Source organism: Aspergillus homomorphus (genome assembly GCF_003184865.1).
Source record: "Aspergillus homomorphus CBS 101889 unplaced genomic scaffold BO97scaffold_1, whole genome shotgun sequence".
Classification (NCBI taxonomy): Eukaryota; Fungi; Ascomycota; class Eurotiomycetes; order Eurotiales; family Aspergillaceae; genus Aspergillus; species Aspergillus homomorphus.
The window spans coordinates 243,954-260,150 of NW_020291887.1; the positions used below are offsets into that span (position 1 = coordinate 243,954).

Consider the following 16,197-nt stretch of genomic DNA (forward strand, 5'->3'; position numbering starts at 1 on the left):
GACAAGCGGGATGGTCTGCCTTACTTGAACAATGAACGCTTGATAATGAAGGTTGTCTTACGAAGAGCAAGCCGCGGAGGAAATGCCGCGAGCAGAAGAATGCTACTCTATCCCCAGCATTTCATGGCCGTTCACAACCTGACCATTGGGCCGGGCCAATCGGCAGGCGAATAATGCTGCCTGACAGTTCGACCGGATCGGGGACGGCGGATCAGCAGAGCTGGTCTTCGATCGACGTCACGGGTCTGAGACTGAGGGGGAGATTCCGTAGGGCAAAAAGAAGAGGCAGCAGACAGACAGACACTGACTGGAGTGGAACTGCGACTTTTCCAAGGCAGTCTCCATTTGCCAACCTCGGCTTTTTGCTTTTTTCCTCATTCTCCAAACCTCACGGCTACCTACTTACCTACCTTGCTATGCGCTTCTGCCTATAGCCTTCCCTCTTACATAACCTCGTTGAGTTGAGAGCTTATCACAACCCCTCTGTACGGCGGAGAGCTCCCTCCCTCCGTCCATCATGTCTCGATGGGCTTTACTTCCGAACATTCCGTATCCGCCGCCTAGGTCGGGATACTGGAGCCCCGTCACCTCGACCTTAAATTGGTGTGAAGAGGTCCGCGCCTTGATCTCATCTCGCGTTTGAGGATCATATCTAACGCTAACGTTATCTACGCGTAGGATTACTATGTCACGATTTACTCCGCCGAGATCGTCAACACTTTGACAAACCTTCTGTTCATGTGGCTCGGGATCAGGGGCATTCGCAGCTGTCGTCGCAACGGACATGACAGAATCTTCGAAGTAGCCTACTACGGCTACCTTGTGGTCGGAACCGGCAGCTTCCTCTTCCATGCAACGCTCAAATGCAAGTATCATTCCACTATACAATACGATTCCCCTGCGAATACTGACTGCCGACATTTGTCCCTTTCGTATAGACCCCATGCAGCTGGTCGACGAACTGTCCATGATCTACACCACATGCCTGATGTGCTATGCCTCCTTCTCCTACTCAAGAGCGACGCCCTTCCGCGTCGTCCTGGGCTTCTTCCTGGCAGGCTTGGCCATCTTCATCACCCTCTACTACCACTACCTCCAAGACCCAGTGTTCCATCAGAACGCCTACGCCCTCCTGACCACGATCGTCGTCCTTCGCAGTATGTACACCATGGAAGTGACGCTACGCCCGAAGTGGCGCCACTCCACCGAAGCGGACCGCCTCGCGCGCGAGAGACAAGGCCTGCCCGTTACCACCAAGGAGCACCAGCACTACGAGAACGTCCGGGACATGAAGACTCTCAAGACCATGTGGTTCATGGTCGTGTACGGTCTAAGTATGTTTCTAGGCGGATTCGCGATATGGGGCTTGGACAATGTCTTCTGCTCGAAGATCCGCGGATGGCGCCGGCAAGTGGGTCTGCCTTGGGGCATCCTTCTCGAGGGTCATGGATGGTGGTATGTTTCATCCTTCTGCGGGAGCTAGCTTGCGGCCGTGATAGAACGTAGGCGCAACAATGCTAACTTATAAACTTGTTAGGCACTTGATGACGGGCTTCGGTGCGTATCTATATATCATCTGGGGTATCTGGCTCCGCCATTGTCTGAATGACCGCCAGGAGGAGTATCATCTGTGGTGGCCTCATGTTTGGAATGTCCCTGAGGTCGTTCGCACGAGCAACAAGGGTACGGGTGAGAATGGCGCAGCGAAGAAGTCGAATTAGATCAGACATGTTCTTTTGTTTTAGATGTGTTGTTTGGGGTCGATGTGAACACTAGATTAGGGGACGCATTCTGTGGCTCGGTTCAGGAGGATAAGTGACCCGCTTCTTGTCCAGTCAGCTTTGACGTTCTCGGAAAATCATATTACTTATAGAAGTACAGTACAATGATCGAATCCGATTGCTACGCGACACGCGCGCTTACTTTTCTGGTGATAGTAATCTACTGTATGAATGCGGTGTATAAGTATGCGCGGCGCCATACCCATCTAGCACAAAGCAAGCAACACGATCATCTATATAATCAGAACAGATCACGTTCTTCACAGCTTCGACTCAGGAGCAGCCTTCTTTGGTCGTTCCGCCTTGGGCACATGCTCCTTCCAGCGCGGATCGATCGTGACTTTCTCAATCTTGGACTTCTTATGCCACTGTTCCCGAAAAGCGTCCTCCTCGACGCGCCAACGCTTCAGCTCCGCACCCAGCCACTCGCTGGCCGCCTCGGCGCATTGCACCGGCGCCTCCTGCGCCAACAAATGGCCAAAGTCCTTCAAATACACATCCCGCACGCGCCCCGCCGCCACCCCTCCGCTCCCACCCAGCCCCGTCCCCGTCGCCTTCATCTTATCCTCCATCATACTAGGGAGACACATATCCGACTTCCCAGCGAAGATATAGCAGACGCTCGGCCGGAGATGCGGAAGCATAGCGAACACGCGCGACGGCTCCGGACGATAGAACGGCCACGAGCCCAGATGCTCAGGGTTCAGATCTGGATGCGTCGTCCGATTCATGGGAACTTTCTTCCCCGGTGGTCCGTCGTAGTTGGGCCGGGAGAAGGTGAAGACCTCCTGGTGGAGGGTGGTTTTAAGGGTGACGGGTCGGTCTTCGGTGGTGACGGTGTTGTTCTGCGTCTTCTTACCTGCATCCAGCGGATGGATCGCCGTGGGAAGCTCCCGCAGACCGTGCTCGATCCAGCGGGCGAGCACGCGCACGTCCCACGCTTGGTAGAATGGGCTGCGCTTGAAGCCCTCCGCTGCCGCTTGGCGCGAGGGCCACACCTCGCGCCGGTAGGTCGAGAGTTGCGTCGTTTTGGCGATCAGTTCGCGGTGGTGTAGGGCCATTTCTAGGTGGTCTAGTTGCGTGGATTCGCGTTGGATGACTGGGTCCAGGAGGACTAGTGTATGGATGAGGCGTGGGTGCATGAGGCATAGTTGGGCTCTGTGCATGGGGTTGGTATCTGGGTTAGTTGGAGAACGTGGGTGGTGGTTCACTGAGGAGCGCCGGGGAGGGGATTACCTACAGGTGTGCGCCGCCCATGCTATGGCCCACCCCGACGATGGGCCGTGGCATCTCCTTGCGCTTGACATTGAGGAGATGAAGCAGGTCTCTGGGGTGATCGAACCAGCTTGCTGTTTGCGTGCGCGCGACTTGTTAGTTGCCTAGCAGTAGTCGTGTTGATAGCGAAGTCGGTGAAACACATACGGTCATTTCCGAGAAGGTCTTCGTTCAGCACACTGCTCTGGCCCTGGTGCGCCACGTCTGCCATCCAGATGCTCCGAATACGAAAACCATTGGCTTGAGATCGTGCGTAGATCTCCTCCCACAAAGGTTCGTAGAGTTCCTGGAATCGGATGTCAGCTTTCCGTGTTCAAGGTGCGGGGGCGCCGTGTAACAGCGGTAGTTGATTCCGCAGTACCTTGGGGAACCCATTGGCATGTGCGGCGAGGATCGTGACGTCCCCCGGCTGAGGGCTGGAGTTATCTAGCGGAATATACTGTTTTACTGCGAGGTTTAAGATGTCTTCCTGCTCGTCGGCCGTGGCTGCGGGATACTCTCGGATATGTTGGCATTCGACCGTATGCTCGACGACCCGGAAGGGGCCGGCCGTCGTCGTTTGTGATGACATGTTAGGTACTGGCGGCTATGGGATGGGTTTCTATGGGTCTATGAGTACGGCAGTACTGTACATATATACCTATCCAACATGTGCCTCGGAGCGTGCACGGGGTCGGGAGGAATGCCGTTTCCCCAGATCGGAGTGAGGAACTGCCGGGGGTTTGGCATGAGCCGAGGTTGTTTTACTCGGGTGCTTCTTCAAAACTGCCTGGCTTACATATTTCAGAACAACAGAGTCACTATCATATCACCAGGCAAGATGGCCGAGTTGGTCTAAGGCGTCAGGTTAAGGTTACCTTAACACCCAGCTTCACAAGCTTCCTGATCAACGTAAGTTGGCGTGGGTTCGAATCCCACTCTTGTCATATCTTTTTGTTTTTTTGTGCCGGTCTCTTAGTAGTTCCAATCTTCTTCTCTGACCTAAATAACCACTGCGAATGCCGTGCATGACCATCACTGTAGCTTCCAACTAAAGGAATGGGTGACAAGGTCCTGTCATAAAGTCGCCTGTGATAACAGGTATGTTCTGCGTAAGCAAGGATATACAAATGTACATGGTCTATTAGAGATGTGTTACAACGTGATAGTGGGGCTGAATCATCTTCACCAAGTTATATCTCTCTGGATGAATCTATTCCCCCCCTCACTATCCAGGGCTCAAGAAAAGATCCATCCTGCCACCGCACATGGTACCACGAAAGCTGACACATCGCACTCCAAAATCGATGATGCTATCCATGGATGCCGCTGATCTGTGATACATCTTATCTACACGTGACGTGGTGTCGTGCAGCGCGTCGGCGCGTCGCATTTGCAGACCCACGAGATTCATCTGCAAGTCCAACTTCTCAGCACACCCACCAATCCCACTTTATTCGATCAAATTTACGGTCGCTGCCATCTATCCCTGAGATACTACACAGAGCCACAGGCATATCGCTCCCACCATGGGGGACCAAGGGGGAGAGAGTCAACTCTTTAACCAGTGCAAGATCTGTATCATATGCTCCAGAGATCTCAGTGCCGATACGGCGCATCAGGTCAGTTTCTCTGTACCCTGGCGCGCCCAGACCCCCTCGAAAGACAAATTCTGACGTATTGGCCTACGTAGCTGGCATTTACCTTCGAGCAACATGGCGGCGAAACCGTTATCTACGAGCCACCGGCCGAATTCCCACCTCTGACCGAGTTCACGCACCTGATGAGCTGCACCGTCGACTTCCCCGTGTTTGACGCTGCGAATGATGCCTTGATTCCCATCGTCAAGCCATACTGGCTCCAAGCATGTCTCCAGAAGAGAAAACTTGCCAACCCACGGCAATATAGCCCTGACCCAAGGTTGTTCTTGAACGATGTGGTAGTGACATGCGGTGACATTCCGGAGGGCGACAAGGATGCAATAATAGGTGGCGTTCTGGCAAAAGGTGGGCTGTATAGCTCCAGGATATCTCAGCCGGTTACCCACCTGGTCGATCTCACTGCAGACTCGGACAAGGCTCGCCTAGTTATCGCGAAGAGGTTGAAGGTCAAGATAGTCTTGCCACACTGGTGAGCAGATCCAAACGGAAGCAATTAGACCGGGTCCATGCCTAACAGGTACTACCATAGGTTCGATGACTGCCTCAAGCTCGGACGACGAATTGACGAACGCCCGTATCTTCTCCCCGACCCCGAGATCTTGCGCGCGGCACCCGACGCGCCTATACGTTCCTCCGAGAATCGAGATATTATCGGTGCATCGACGCCTGATCCTACCAGCCTACCAGCATCCGTGCAGTCGCTCGATGCATTGCCCAGATTGACTGTCTTCGAGGGCAAGAGTATCATGCTTGCTCCGGATCTGGGGATCGGATCGCGGCTGTCTGGCTCCATTGAGGAGATCATCAGGAGTGGTGGCGGCTCTGTCGTTACCGACATATCAATTGCGGACATCTTGATTTGCCGCTACAGAGAGGGCTTTGCTTATCGCATGGCATTCCAACTGAACAAAGACATCGGCAACCTATCCTGGCTTTATCACCTCATGACCTACGACACCTGGACTTCTCCCTTACGGCGACTGCTACATTACCCCGTCTCACGCAAGGGTATCCCAGGATTCAATGGTTTCAAGATCAGTCTGTCGAACTATGTTGGTGAAGCCAGGAGCTATTTGGAGCACCTTATCACGGCAACCGGTGCCGAATGTACCAAGACCCTCAAGCAAGAAAACACACACCTGGTGACCGCCCATGGAAACAGCGAGAAGTGCGCTGCGGCGAAGGAATGGGGTCTACAAGTCATCAACCACCTGTGGCTTGAGGAAAGTTACGCGAAGTGGAAGCTGCAACCCGTCTCTGATCCCCGTTACACGCACTTTCCCAAAAGAACGAATTTGGGTGAAGTCGTTGGTCAGACCAGACTGGATAGAGCCGTCCTCGAAAGTCAGGTTCTGCTCGAGAGCAATGCTGCGGCGCAGACACCGGCGAGTCCGCGACCGGTGATGCAGCGCAAGGATCAGAACACTGTGACTGCAAAGACGCCGAAACTGGTCCAACAGTCGTCCGCACAAACCATTGAATCCGAGAACGAAGTGCTACGCACGACGGATGCTACACCCCAGGCTGCAGGCAAGTCCCGGAAGGCCATGGACCCTCCCAATCTGCAGACGCCCGCTCGGTCCCGGCTTACGTCCGAAGGCAAAGAGAATGATACGCCGTCGAGCACCAGCAGTCGTAAGTCAAAGGAGGTAGCCGCTGCTCGACTACATGATCTTGCACCGGACATGGCGTTGTATGAGAAGGAGAAGAGACGTGTTGGAGGGGTGATCCACGGAGGCCGAAGAGTGGGCGACGAGGATCGCGTGGTGCTCAATCCCAGCAAGAAGCGGGTCTCCATGGAACCACAAGACGAGAGCGAGGAGGATGATACGACAGATACGAAAAGACAGAAGAAGTCCAGACCCCCTGTTGCAATGCACCTGTTGATTACCGGATACCAGAAATGGGTGAAAAATCCTAAGACGGAGGATTCGGACAAGGTATGTCTGTTCTTTTCACTACCAGAAACCCGGTATCTGACCGTATATAGCGACAATTGCGTGATCTTGGAATCTTAGTTGTCCCAGACGCGAAGCGGTGCTCTCATCTTGCTGCCCCGTCGATCCTCAGGACCCCCAAATTCGTCAATGCACTGGCCTACGGTCCGGTGATCATGAATATCGATTTCATCACACAGTGTCTCAAAAAGAACGAACTCTTGGACCCTGCGGATTACATCCTCAAGGACAATGCTTCGGAGGAAAAGTACGGTTTCAAGCTCGAGAATGCCCGGACAAATGCCAAGGCGAACAAGAACAGGCTGCTGCATGGCTATCAAATCTACTGTGTGGATACCATCCGCGGTGGTTTCGATGCATTCAAATCCATTGTGGACGCCAACGGTGGACAATGCACCCTGTTCCGCGGCCGTGTCTCATACCGGTCTCAAAGAGAGGAGAGCGAGGAAAGTTCGGGAGATGATGACCTGAGTCGCAAAGAAGTATATCTTCTGAGCAGCACGGATCCGGATCAAGTGAAGACATGGCCTCGCTTTCGGGCAATGGTTCTAAGTACCGGCAAAACGCCACGGATTGTTCGTGTGGAGTGGCTTCTTGACATGGCCATGTCACAGAAGCTGCACGCGGCCGATGTCTATGAGCTGAATGAAGAGACAGTTGAAGCCTCGGAACAGTAAGTAAGTCGGGATCTAGATGGTGTTAGGAGTGCTGCGTCCAAGCGTCTTTGCTGTTTTCAATGAAGTGATCGGCATGGCTCTTATGGGTCATCTTGCCTGGGACTTTTGTACATGACTCACATTTTGCATGAAAATAGCTTGTTGTAACCCACAGTCAAATGTGTCCAGATATCTTGAACAAATGACAGATTTTAGAAAAACTTGACACCCTCCTGGCCTTCGCCGCCAAATACCTGCGCCTTCCCTCGTTTGACGAGAACATTGAGGGACTTGAGCATGACGTCGGTATCCATCCCATGCCATTCTGAATGATCAGCTTCCCATGCCTAGACATGCACTGGTATAACATACCTTGCGACATGGCCCCCTCGCCTTCGATTAACTCATAGACTGTGAGAACCACGTTCTTCTGTCCCGTATTTTCCACCTAGATCCCAGGTCAGTGAACGTATGACCTTCGCGTGTACGAGAACACATACCCAATCAGCTACAATGCCCGCCCATTCCTCTGGTCTCTTCCACCATATCCGAGCCACCGTCTTGCTATTTCCATCGATCCACTCCGCTCGCTGCCCCCCGCCGCCCTCCTCTTCGCTCTTCGCCATCCAATCCAGTACGTCCCGCGCATCTTTCATGGAGAGTCGTTTTCTAAGCGCACTGTTGTAGAACAGAGGACTCTCGATGGCATCGCTAAGCGTCAAACGGTAAATCCGGTGATGGCGACACCACGACTGTACCAGGGAGGACCATTTCTGTAGCTGGGAGGTGCGCGTTGCGCTATTCGGCTGCGGGGTGAAGAAGGGCGGGAAAGAGTAGGTGGAGGGGAATTGGAAAGGAGGCGCTGTCGTCATTGTCTTCCGAAAACTGGTGGTGGTATGTATGTGCGTTGTGAGGTAGCCGTCTAGAATGGGTATATTGTCGTGCAATAGCGTGAATCATAAGGTAGGTAGTTCAAGTAGGTTGTCTGTTCTGGAGCTCACTGGCTCATAGTAGTATCGATAAGCGTAGGCGGGCGGCGGCGGCAGCCCCGCGATGGAAGACCGAGCGAGCTAAACTCCGCTTTGAGAATTTTCCGTTTCGTTCGAGGCTCTGTCACCGTTCTTCTTTTCCCCCCCTGCACGTCTTGCCATTGGACTACTTCATTGGAGCCAGTCTATTTTAACCCCAATACTCCGGAATTGGATACTTTCGAATCTTTTATTGACGATCACAATGACCCCTCCTCCCGCCAAACGCCAGAAGCGCGATGAGTATCGCAAGCAGGCAGTCGCTACGAACCCCGAGGGCAGCAGCGAGACAGGCCTCCCGACTCGAGTCAAGCTGCCCAAGAAGAAGTTCTACCGTCAACGTGCGCACGCGAATCCTTTCTCGGACCATCAGTTGCAATAGTATGTTGGCCTATCTCTCGATACACGGCGCTTTGCACCTATCCTTGCCAGATGGCTGGCTAACTTCGGTTCTCTCCAACAGCCCCCTCAGCCCGGCGCATATGGACTGGGCCTCGCATTTCCCTGCCTACGTGAACCCAGACCCATCACAGACGAACCTGATTGGCACCCGCAAGCTGCTGAAGGATGTTGAGGTCGTGGATATCGGGTGTGGATTCGGAGGTCTGCTTGTCGGACTTGCGCCGTTGCTCCCGGAGACGTTGATGGTTGGTATGTAGTACTGTCGTCTGTTATCGCGACCAACCCATCCGGCGCGTTTAAACCTCGCATAAACCAGACACTAACGCGGTTTGCAACACTCAGGAATGGAAATCCGCGTCTCCGTCCTCGACTACCTGACCACTCGCATCCAAGCCCTCCGCGCCCAGCAACAGCAACTCCAAGCCAACCAATCCTCCACCACCACGACCACCACCACCACCACTACCGATACCACCACGCAAGCCACCACAGAAGCAACAGAAACCACCAACGAACCCACCTCAACAGAGACACCCAACACCACAGAATCCACCCCCAACGATGATAACAACAACACCAACGAACCCACAACGCTCGTCCCAGGCGGCTACCAAAACATCACCGCGATCCGCAGCAACACGATGAAATTCCTGCCCAACTTCTTCGCCAAGCACCAGCTCTCCAAGATCTTCATCTGCTTCCCGGACCCGCACTTCAAGGCCCGCAAGCACAAGGCCCGCATCGTCTCGGAGACCCTCAACGCCGAGTACGCCTACGCCCTGCGGCCCGGCGGCCTGCTGTACACCATCACCGACGTCGAGGAGTACCACCACTGGGTGCTCCACCATTTCCGCGAGGGCGAGGACGAGGACGCCGCCGGCAGCGTCAAGGAGCTGTTCGAGCGGCTCACGGACGAGGAGCTGGCGAGGGATGAGTGTGTGCGCGTCATGAGCGAGGAGACCGAGGAGTCGAAGAAGGTTACCCGGAATAAGGGGAACAAGTATGTTGCTGTGTTTCGTCGGAAGGAGGATCCTGTTTGGTCGGCTTAGAGTGGAGGTTTTCTTTGGGATGAGGGTGGTAGTTGTTGTTCGGTTGGACACTTCCTCTTCTTCGTCTTCTGAAAGGAAACGTTTGGTTGGGATTGAAAAAGTTATGGAGTTGTATAGATTAATTGTATATGCTTTGCGACTGCATTGGATTCTTGCGTGTTTGCTTGAGACCGAGAATCAGAGGTTGAGTAGTGTGGTGTAGTGTGTATGTGATGCTAATTGTGACTGGTTCTTTATACCAGGGCTGACTTCTCCGTACTAACAAACTCATTTCGATTGTCATGATGCTTCGAGAACTAAAGAAATAATGCAACGTGCCAAAATCAAAACATCCTGTAGAAAACACGGCCGTAACGCAAACATAAAACAAAGATTCTCATGCTCATACATTGTGTCAAATATACTGCGTGCTGAACTCCCGCTTGCTGCTATGCATATGACATGGTGGATTTATAGTAAGTCGGCAATCAACAAAAGAGAAATAAAGCGAGAACGGCACTTGGCCAGAGATTGTATAACAACAGCCTGTCTCAATCGATGAACAGCACTGCGACGGGAGAGTGGTAAATTGTGGAGCCACCGGCTCGCATCATTCCCAGAAGAGAAAGAATGTATCAACTCGCACCGCGGTGAATCGAACCAGGATTTATGCGGGTTGCGGTGGCTGACCTCAAGGAGATGCCTTCAGCCGGATGCCTTCGCATCTTTCACACACGGCTAGTTGGACAGGTCCGCCGATGATACGGCCCTTGGCCGTTCGTTTGGGCTCGCCCTCTCGGACGAAGTACCGGCCATCAGGACCGAACCCGTCGCCGCACTCATGACAGACAAAGCACTGGTCATGCCACTGCCCGCCAATGGCGGAGATCACGACATCATCTAGAACAGGCTTCTTGCACCCTAGGCATCGAGGGGCCGTACGGCGGGAATGGCATTGCAAGCACCATGCAAACCCGTCCTTCTCCACGAATGGTTTTTCTGAGCTGAAAGGCTAGAATTCGATGATGGTTAGCCTGCGGGAGGTTCAAGGAATAAAGAAGGGGTTCTCTTACATCACCACATTCAGCACAGAAGAAATGACCGACATGCCATTCGGCTCCGCACGCCACAACCACTTCCCCTTCTATTGGAGTCTTACAGCTCTTGCACCTGGGACTGAACAGCTCATGAAAGTCAAGGTGACAATAGAATCTCAATGCGTGAGCTTCTTCATCATCAGCTGGTGACTCAGCCAATCGCTCGTTTCTCTTCGCGTCGGGTTCCTGGTAGAACGCTACGCACTCGAGAGGAGTCTGACAATGATGGCACACAAAACATTCCGGATGGAATCGCGTGCCAGCAGCAGTCACAATTTTTCCAGCAATTGGCAGCGAGCAGCTCTCACACTTGGCTGTAGGAACTCCGGAGCGTGTGTAAGTTGACAGCCAGCGGCTCGGTGATGCTGTGGCGGTCTTTGAAGGGGGCCGGTTCAGGCCTGCATTACTCTTAAGCGGGGTCGGGGATGGCTTCACGGCCATTCCTGAGCCCCTATGCGAGCCAGAGATCTCAGAAATGGTGGGCTCCTTGTCATCCGGAAGATTTATCACTGGTACGGATGGTGCTTCGGACACTTCAATCGTGGGCGCGGAAGGCGGTGGCTGCGGTGTTGCGTCCCAGCCTCTGTCGCGCTTGGGAGGGCTTTGCGCCTCAGTAGGTTTCCATGTGGGATCGAAGCTCACTATGGGTCGGCCAGCTCGGTCGCTCACTGCAGTCGGCATAGGGAGTCTAGTGCTGCGATCTCTGAGTTTCTTGCTCGTCGCGGCCCGAAGTTCATCACTGCGGATCTCCAGGCCATCTTTCGTTGGGACCTCCTGCTGTTGAACCTCAGTTGCAGGCGGCGCTTCTTGGGAATGAGGCTCGTTCGTCGTATACTCAGGATTCCTCGTTTGGCTCGGAGGATTCTTATGGATCTCGAAGCGGGAGAGCTTATCAACAAAAGAGAGACTACCAAAGCGACCAGGCAGGGGCCGGGACCCGCGAGGAAGCGCATTGCGGGGTTTATTCCTCAAGGCAGATGATTCGGATCTAGAGAAGATCAAACGAGAACCCTCATCCTTCCGAGGAGAGAGATGGGGCTCTTCGTAGATCTGGTCGTTGGGGTTTCTGAAGATACCTCTTGATGTTTCGTTGCTGCCATTCGTCAAACCTAACCCATGGCTGTCGCCCGAGGCCACTGATGGCTCCCCTTCCCGGGGTAGTGCAAAATTGACTTTCAAGCCACTTCGCAGGCTTCCTCCTTTGGTTGGACTCTTTGGCGGGCTTGAAGCTTCTTCCAAAATGGCTTGCGAGTCGCCGCCGAACGTAGACTTTCTATCACTTCCCCGGAAGCCATTCGTCCCGGTATGGCTGACGGTCGATCCTTGATAGACAACTCGACGGCTATCCCTGCGTGCTGTTGGGGAGCTGGGACCACCATTCTGAGAAGCGAAGCTATTCCTTGGTGGACTCTGTTGCAGATCGCTCAAGTCGGGGTTGTGGTAAGGCGCATATGGGTTCTTGTACGGTACACCTGGATGTTGATGCATCCATACCAGTTCGGTGGCCTCATCTTGGGCAGCGGCGTGAAGATCGTGCTCATCATGGAGATCCACCTCCTGCAAGGCATCACGCAAGGACCTGGCCTCTTCCTTTTCTATGCGTCGCTGGGGGTTCTCACGGTACGTAGGCCTTGAGGAAATCTGTTCCACACGAGAGAAAGCCCTTGCCGGTGATACGGTTTGCCTAATCGGGATCGTCCTCGGTTCCTGGACCAAGGGACGTCCGGTGGGACCTCCTAAAGAAGAGGCTGGTCTATGGTTAGAAAGCGAACTGGTAGCCCGGGGGAATCCGGCCTCTGCGGTGGGCGGGCTAGATTGCATCCGCGATGGACCATAAGACGACATCGCTGATGCCGCTCGCGGAGGTAGGTCGTCATGAGGATGAGAAGGCGCTGCAGCAGGTCTTGCGGGAAGTGGCCTAGATCCGCCAGGGCGCGTAGGACGATTTGTCCGCAAATCTTTCAGATAGGTTGCTGTGTGTTGCAGATTAGCATGATATTCCAACCCAAAGCGGTTACAGCCCATCTGAGGCCAGAATAGCCAGACGAAGGAGAGAATTCTTTGGCGCGGCAAGATAAACATACCAATCTGGTCGTCGGACATGTAAGTCGGGCCAGGCGGGGAGAACTTTCGTTGGCCCTCCTTGGGCTTCTGAAATTGAGGCCTATGCATCATACTGGCCATGAAGATGTATCCTGAGGATTCATAGACAACAGGAAAATATTTTGGGATGGGAAGGGGAGGGGTTTCGGCTGATGAGTTGGCTGCTCAAGGCAGGGAGGGCTATGAAGTCAGTGTCTAATATAGCGGAACAGAGCCAATGGGAGGCCGAAAGGTGGCTGGGGCGAGTGGACCGGAGACAAGCTGGAATGAACTAGACAGATCCGATCAGCCCAAGTCGATTTGTTACTTGTTTCATCTGCAGTGTCAGAGGAACGAGGATTGCTGCGATGGATACTAGTGCGCATGGACGATCGGAGACTAGAGAACTAGTGAGGGGGATGAGAAATATCAAACCCCGTCCAGCAGCAGCAGCAGCAGCAGCAGCAGCAGCAGGGGATAGATAAACATAAAAAGAGGAGATGAAATCCCGGAGATTAGACGGGCACGATAAGAAAAGGAACCAGGATTTCCTCAGGCACCTCAGCCTCACGAGCTGAGCTGAGTTGAGCTCTGACCATCAATGATGATGATAATGATTGTTATTGACCGGGTCTCGAATCCATCACCCGGGACAACCAGAGACTTAGGCACTCAGGCACAAAGGCATAAGCTTAGTCAGGTTATCTGCCAGGTTCGTGAGGCATGAGAAACATGACTGAGTCATTCAGGCCCTCTAAACCTGGTTGGGTTAGACCAATCTTCATGAGTGATGATGCGATGCCGAGACGATAAGTGCCTAAGGCAAGAGTAACCCCAAAGCACATGTAAACGAGTACTTTCTACTATGAAAGCAGACTTCCCGCAAGTTTCCGTGCGATGGCAGTCTCCTTCCTGATGCCGTGCAGCCGCACGTGGCGTTCGGAGTCTTTTCCTATCTCCAAAGCATGTCTGTGCCATTCAGGGTTGCTGGCATACTCTATAAGTGGACTTGTCATCTTCTGACCCAGTGGATAACCCCGGATTCGCATCTTCGCAGTGGAGCTGGTGTCATCATTCAAAAAAGTCTCCTACTGGCGCAATGCACCGACGCTACTCGTATTCCCCCCCCCAGACTCCGCACCGGGTCAATCGGCACATCAAGGACCCCTTTCACAGAGCCCAGCCCTCTTATCTTTTCGTGTGAGAATGGATGGCTGTTGGTCCAATGATGGGGTTCTTTTCGAGTCGGACAGCTCGCCGACCTGTGGCTGTCAACGGCCTTGACTGGTTGAATTTGGGCCAAACCCGGTCTGAAGTTGGAAAGATCAATGACACATCCTTAGCTTTAGCCTCTGTCTTTACTTAACTTTTCCTTTTATCCTTCGAGATGCGCTTGTTCTCCTCTTCTTGGCCGTCTGGTTTCACTTCCCTCGACTGCTCATGGTTGAGGTCGACACACATCTGGGATAAGCCTACACCGTGCTCCATGTTGCGTATCTGATCCAAAGGCAACCCACGAGGTCTAGCCCAGCATTCGATTTCTCGAAACTCTGCTCTTCCCTGGTTGGATGTAATCGAACATGGCGGATAATACTTCAATTGACATCATCCATTCGCGAGGATATGAGAGCGATCCGAATCTAGAATCCCCCTCTGATCTGGATAAGCCACAAGAGTCGGCCCCTCTAGACACAGAGTCCAAGTATGAGCAGGACGTTCCCCCCGATGGAGGATATGGTTGGGTCTGTGTTGCTTGTGTGTTCTGGATCAATGCCCACACTTGGGGAATCAACAGTGTCAGTCTTCGCCGTGGACGACTGCAAGCTACACCGGGGGTAGCCGACGGCTAACCAACCGATACAGAGTTACGGCGTGTTCCTCTCCTACTACCTCTCCCACGATGTGTTCCCGAACACCTCCGCCCTCTCCTATGCCTTCACTGGTGGCTTGAGTATATCGTGTGCACTCCTTGTGGCCCCCGTGGCTACGTACCTCATCCATGTCTTCGGCACGCGACTGACCCTCAACCTGGGAGTCTTCTTCGAGACGCTTTCGCTCATCGGCTCCTCGTTCGCCACGCAAAGATGGCACATCTTCCTCAGCCAAGGCGTTTGCTTCGGCTGGGGTATGGGCTTTCTCTTCGTTGGCAGCGTAGGGATCATCCCTCAGTGGTTCTCGCGGCGACGCAGCCTCGCGATGGGAATCAACGCCGCGGGCTCCGGTCTGGGCGGCCTTATGTACTCGCTCGCCGTCGGCGCCATAATCCCGCGCCTGGGCCTGCCCTGGGCCTTCCGCATCCTAGGCATCATCGCCTGCGTCGTCAATCTGGTGTGCGCCAATCTCCTGCGCGACCGCAACCAGGCCGTGGGCAGTCGACACCAGGCTTTCGCGCTGCCGCTCCTCAAGCGGCCGGAGTTTCTGTTGTTTCTGGGCTGGGGCGTCTTTAGCATGCTCGGCTACGTGGCCCTACTCTTCAGCGTCGCCAACTTCGCCCTCTCCGTCGGCCTAACCTCGCACCAGGGCAGCGTGGTCAGCGCCCTCCTCAACCTCGGCCAAGGCCTCGGCCGCCCTTTCGTCGGTATGTTCAGCGACCGCCTCGGCCGCATCAACATCGCCACCTTCCTTACCTTTCTGTGCGGCCTGTTCTGTCTGGTTATCTGGACCTTTGCGCGCAGCATGGGTGTCGTCTGCTTCTTTGCCGTGCTCGTCGGCACCGTCGCCGGGACTTACTGGGCGACCGTCACCCCCGTCCTCGCCGAGATCATCGGCCTCCGCGACCTGCCCAGCGGGCTGAGTATCACCTGGCTGGTGCTGGTGCCTCCCTGCACCGTGTCCGAGGCGATCGCTCTGCTGTTGCGCGACAATCACGCCCGCGACTCGGTGTATCTGCGCGTGCAGATCTTCACTGGGTTTATGTATATCGGTGGGTCCTTGTGTCTGTGGTTGGTCAGGGGGTGGAAGATTGCGGACTTAGCGCAGACGGCGGCAGGGAAATCACTGGCTGGGTCCTCGCCTCCGACTGGAGTGAAGGAAGCTCCGGAGGAGTCGAAGATCGAGAAGGCTGCGGCGGGAACGGATCCGCAGGCGACAGGTAGAGGAGCGCCAAAAATGAGTCTTTGGTCTCCGATCGGTCTGCTGCGTGGGATGGTGTCGTTGCAGAGGGTATAGTACAGGGTGGAGAAGCGAAGGCGGAGACTGAAAGATGTACCTGATTGAAGACGCTAGATATCAATAGTCGGAATAGAAGTTA

The 16,197-nt window shown here is 54.1% G+C and overlaps 7 protein-coding genes and 1 non-coding gene across 8 annotated transcripts; 5 read left to right on the top strand and 3 right to left on the bottom strand.

Moving 5' to 3' along the window:
* Positions 1-346: 346 nt before the first annotated feature.
* BO97DRAFT_2298 (ceramidase) lies at positions 347-1,803 on the top strand. Its single transcript, XM_025690715.1, has 4 exons — positions 347-613; positions 679-865; positions 939-1,455; positions 1,538-1,803. Exons 1-4 carry the CDS (start codon positions 518-520, stop codon positions 1,719-1,721), a joined length of 984 nt encoding a protein of 327 aa, XP_025556374.1. The 5' UTR covers positions 347-517; the 3' UTR covers positions 1,722-1,803.
* A 190-nt stretch (positions 1,804-1,993) lies between these two features.
* Positions 1,994-3,627, bottom strand: BO97DRAFT_474294 (putative toxin biosynthesis protein; the record flags this gene model as incomplete). Its single annotated transcript, XM_025700311.1, has 4 exons — positions 1,994-2,939; positions 3,022-3,148; positions 3,204-3,342; positions 3,418-3,627. The coding sequence occupies 4 exons, from the start codon at positions 3,625-3,627 to the stop codon at positions 2,042-2,044; spliced, it is 1,374 nt and encodes a 457-aa protein (XP_025556375.1). The 3' UTR covers positions 1,994-2,041.
* Positions 3,628-3,870: 243 nt separating this feature from the next.
* On the top strand, positions 3,871-3,982 carry BO97DRAFT_t5. The gene has a single exon. It is a non-coding gene; the product is annotated as a tRNA-Leu (tRNA).
* A 582-nt stretch (positions 3,983-4,564) lies between these two features.
* BO97DRAFT_358852 (putative DNA repair protein Rtt107) lies at positions 4,565-7,354 on the top strand (the record flags this gene model as incomplete). The annotated part of the gene is made up of 4 exons (XM_025692289.1): positions 4,565-4,657; positions 4,729-5,165; positions 5,226-6,636; positions 6,687-7,354. 4 exons carry the CDS (start codon positions 4,565-4,567, stop codon positions 7,329-7,331), a joined length of 2,586 nt encoding a protein of 861 aa, XP_025556376.1. The 3' UTR covers positions 7,332-7,354.
* A 168-nt stretch (positions 7,355-7,522) lies between these two features.
* BO97DRAFT_419467 (ESCRT-II subunit protein VPS25) lies at positions 7,523-8,182 on the bottom strand (the record flags this gene model as incomplete). The annotated part of the gene is made up of 3 exons (XM_025696562.1): positions 7,523-7,635; positions 7,683-7,758; positions 7,811-8,182. The coding sequence occupies 3 exons, from the start codon at positions 8,180-8,182 to the stop codon at positions 7,523-7,525; spliced, it is 561 nt and encodes a 186-aa protein (XP_025556377.1).
* A 242-nt stretch (positions 8,183-8,424) lies between these two features.
* On the top strand, positions 8,425-9,898 carry trm8 (tRNA (guanine46-N7)-methyltransferase). The gene is made up of 3 exons (XM_025699595.1): positions 8,425-8,719; positions 8,802-8,989; positions 9,083-9,898. Exons 1-3 carry the CDS (start codon positions 8,544-8,546, stop codon positions 9,787-9,789), a joined length of 1,071 nt encoding a protein of 356 aa, XP_025556378.1. The 5' UTR covers positions 8,425-8,543; the 3' UTR covers positions 9,790-9,898.
* Positions 9,899-10,076: 178 nt separating this feature from the next.
* On the bottom strand, positions 10,077-13,306 carry BO97DRAFT_474297 (LIM domain protein). The gene is made up of 3 exons (XM_025700312.1): positions 12,950-13,306; positions 10,842-12,838; positions 10,077-10,780 (listed from the first exon to the last, which is right to left on the bottom strand). The coding sequence occupies exons 1-3, from the start codon at positions 13,047-13,049 to the stop codon at positions 10,460-10,462; spliced, it is 2,418 nt and encodes an 805-aa protein (XP_025556379.1). The 5' UTR covers positions 13,050-13,306; the 3' UTR covers positions 10,077-10,459.
* Positions 13,307-14,083: 777 nt separating this feature from the next.
* BO97DRAFT_439195 (MCT family MFS transporter) lies at positions 14,084-16,115 on the top strand (the record flags this gene model as incomplete). Its single annotated transcript, XM_025697964.1, has 2 exons — positions 14,084-14,743; positions 14,811-16,115. Exons 1-2 carry the CDS (start codon positions 14,528-14,530, stop codon positions 16,113-16,115), a joined length of 1,521 nt encoding a protein of 506 aa, XP_025556380.1. The 5' UTR covers positions 14,084-14,527.
* Between the last annotated feature and the right edge of the window lie 82 nt (positions 16,116-16,197).

Bases quoted from the DNA above. Each gene is read 5' to 3' on its own strand.
- BO97DRAFT_2298 (XM_025690715.1), top strand. From the start codon at position 518: ATGTCTCGATGGGCTTTACTTCCGAACATTCCGTATCCGCCGCCTAGG. The intron at 866-938 runs GCAAGTATCATT...CCTTTCGTATAG, and splicing joins CTTCCATGCAACGCTCAAAT to ACCCCATGCAGCTGGTCGAC. The intron at 1,456-1,537 runs GTATGTTTCATC...TAAACTTGTTAG, and splicing joins CTCGAGGGTCATGGATGGTG to GCACTTGATGACGGGCTTCG.
- trm8 (XM_025699595.1), top strand. From the start codon at position 8,544: ATGACCCCTCCTCCCGCCAAACGCCAGAAGCGCGATGAGTATCGCAAG. The intron at 8,720-8,801 runs GTATGTTGGCCT...TCTCTCCAACAG, and splicing joins TCGGACCATCAGTTGCAATA to CCCCCTCAGCCCGGCGCATA. The intron at 8,990-9,082 runs GTATGTAGTACT...TGCAACACTCAG, and splicing joins CCCGGAGACGTTGATGGTTG to GAATGGAAATCCGCGTCTCC.
- BO97DRAFT_474297 (XM_025700312.1), bottom strand. From the start codon at position 13,049: ATGGCCAGTATGATGCATAGGCCTCAATTTCAGAAGCCCAAGGAGGGC. The intron at 12,839-12,949 runs GTATGTTTATCT...TGCAACACACAG, and splicing joins CATGTCCGACGACCAGATTG to CAACCTATCTGAAAGATTTG. The intron at 10,781-10,841 runs GTAAGAGAACCC...ATCGAATTCTAG, and splicing joins TCTGTGCTGAATGTGGTGAT to CCTTTCAGCTCAGAAAAACC.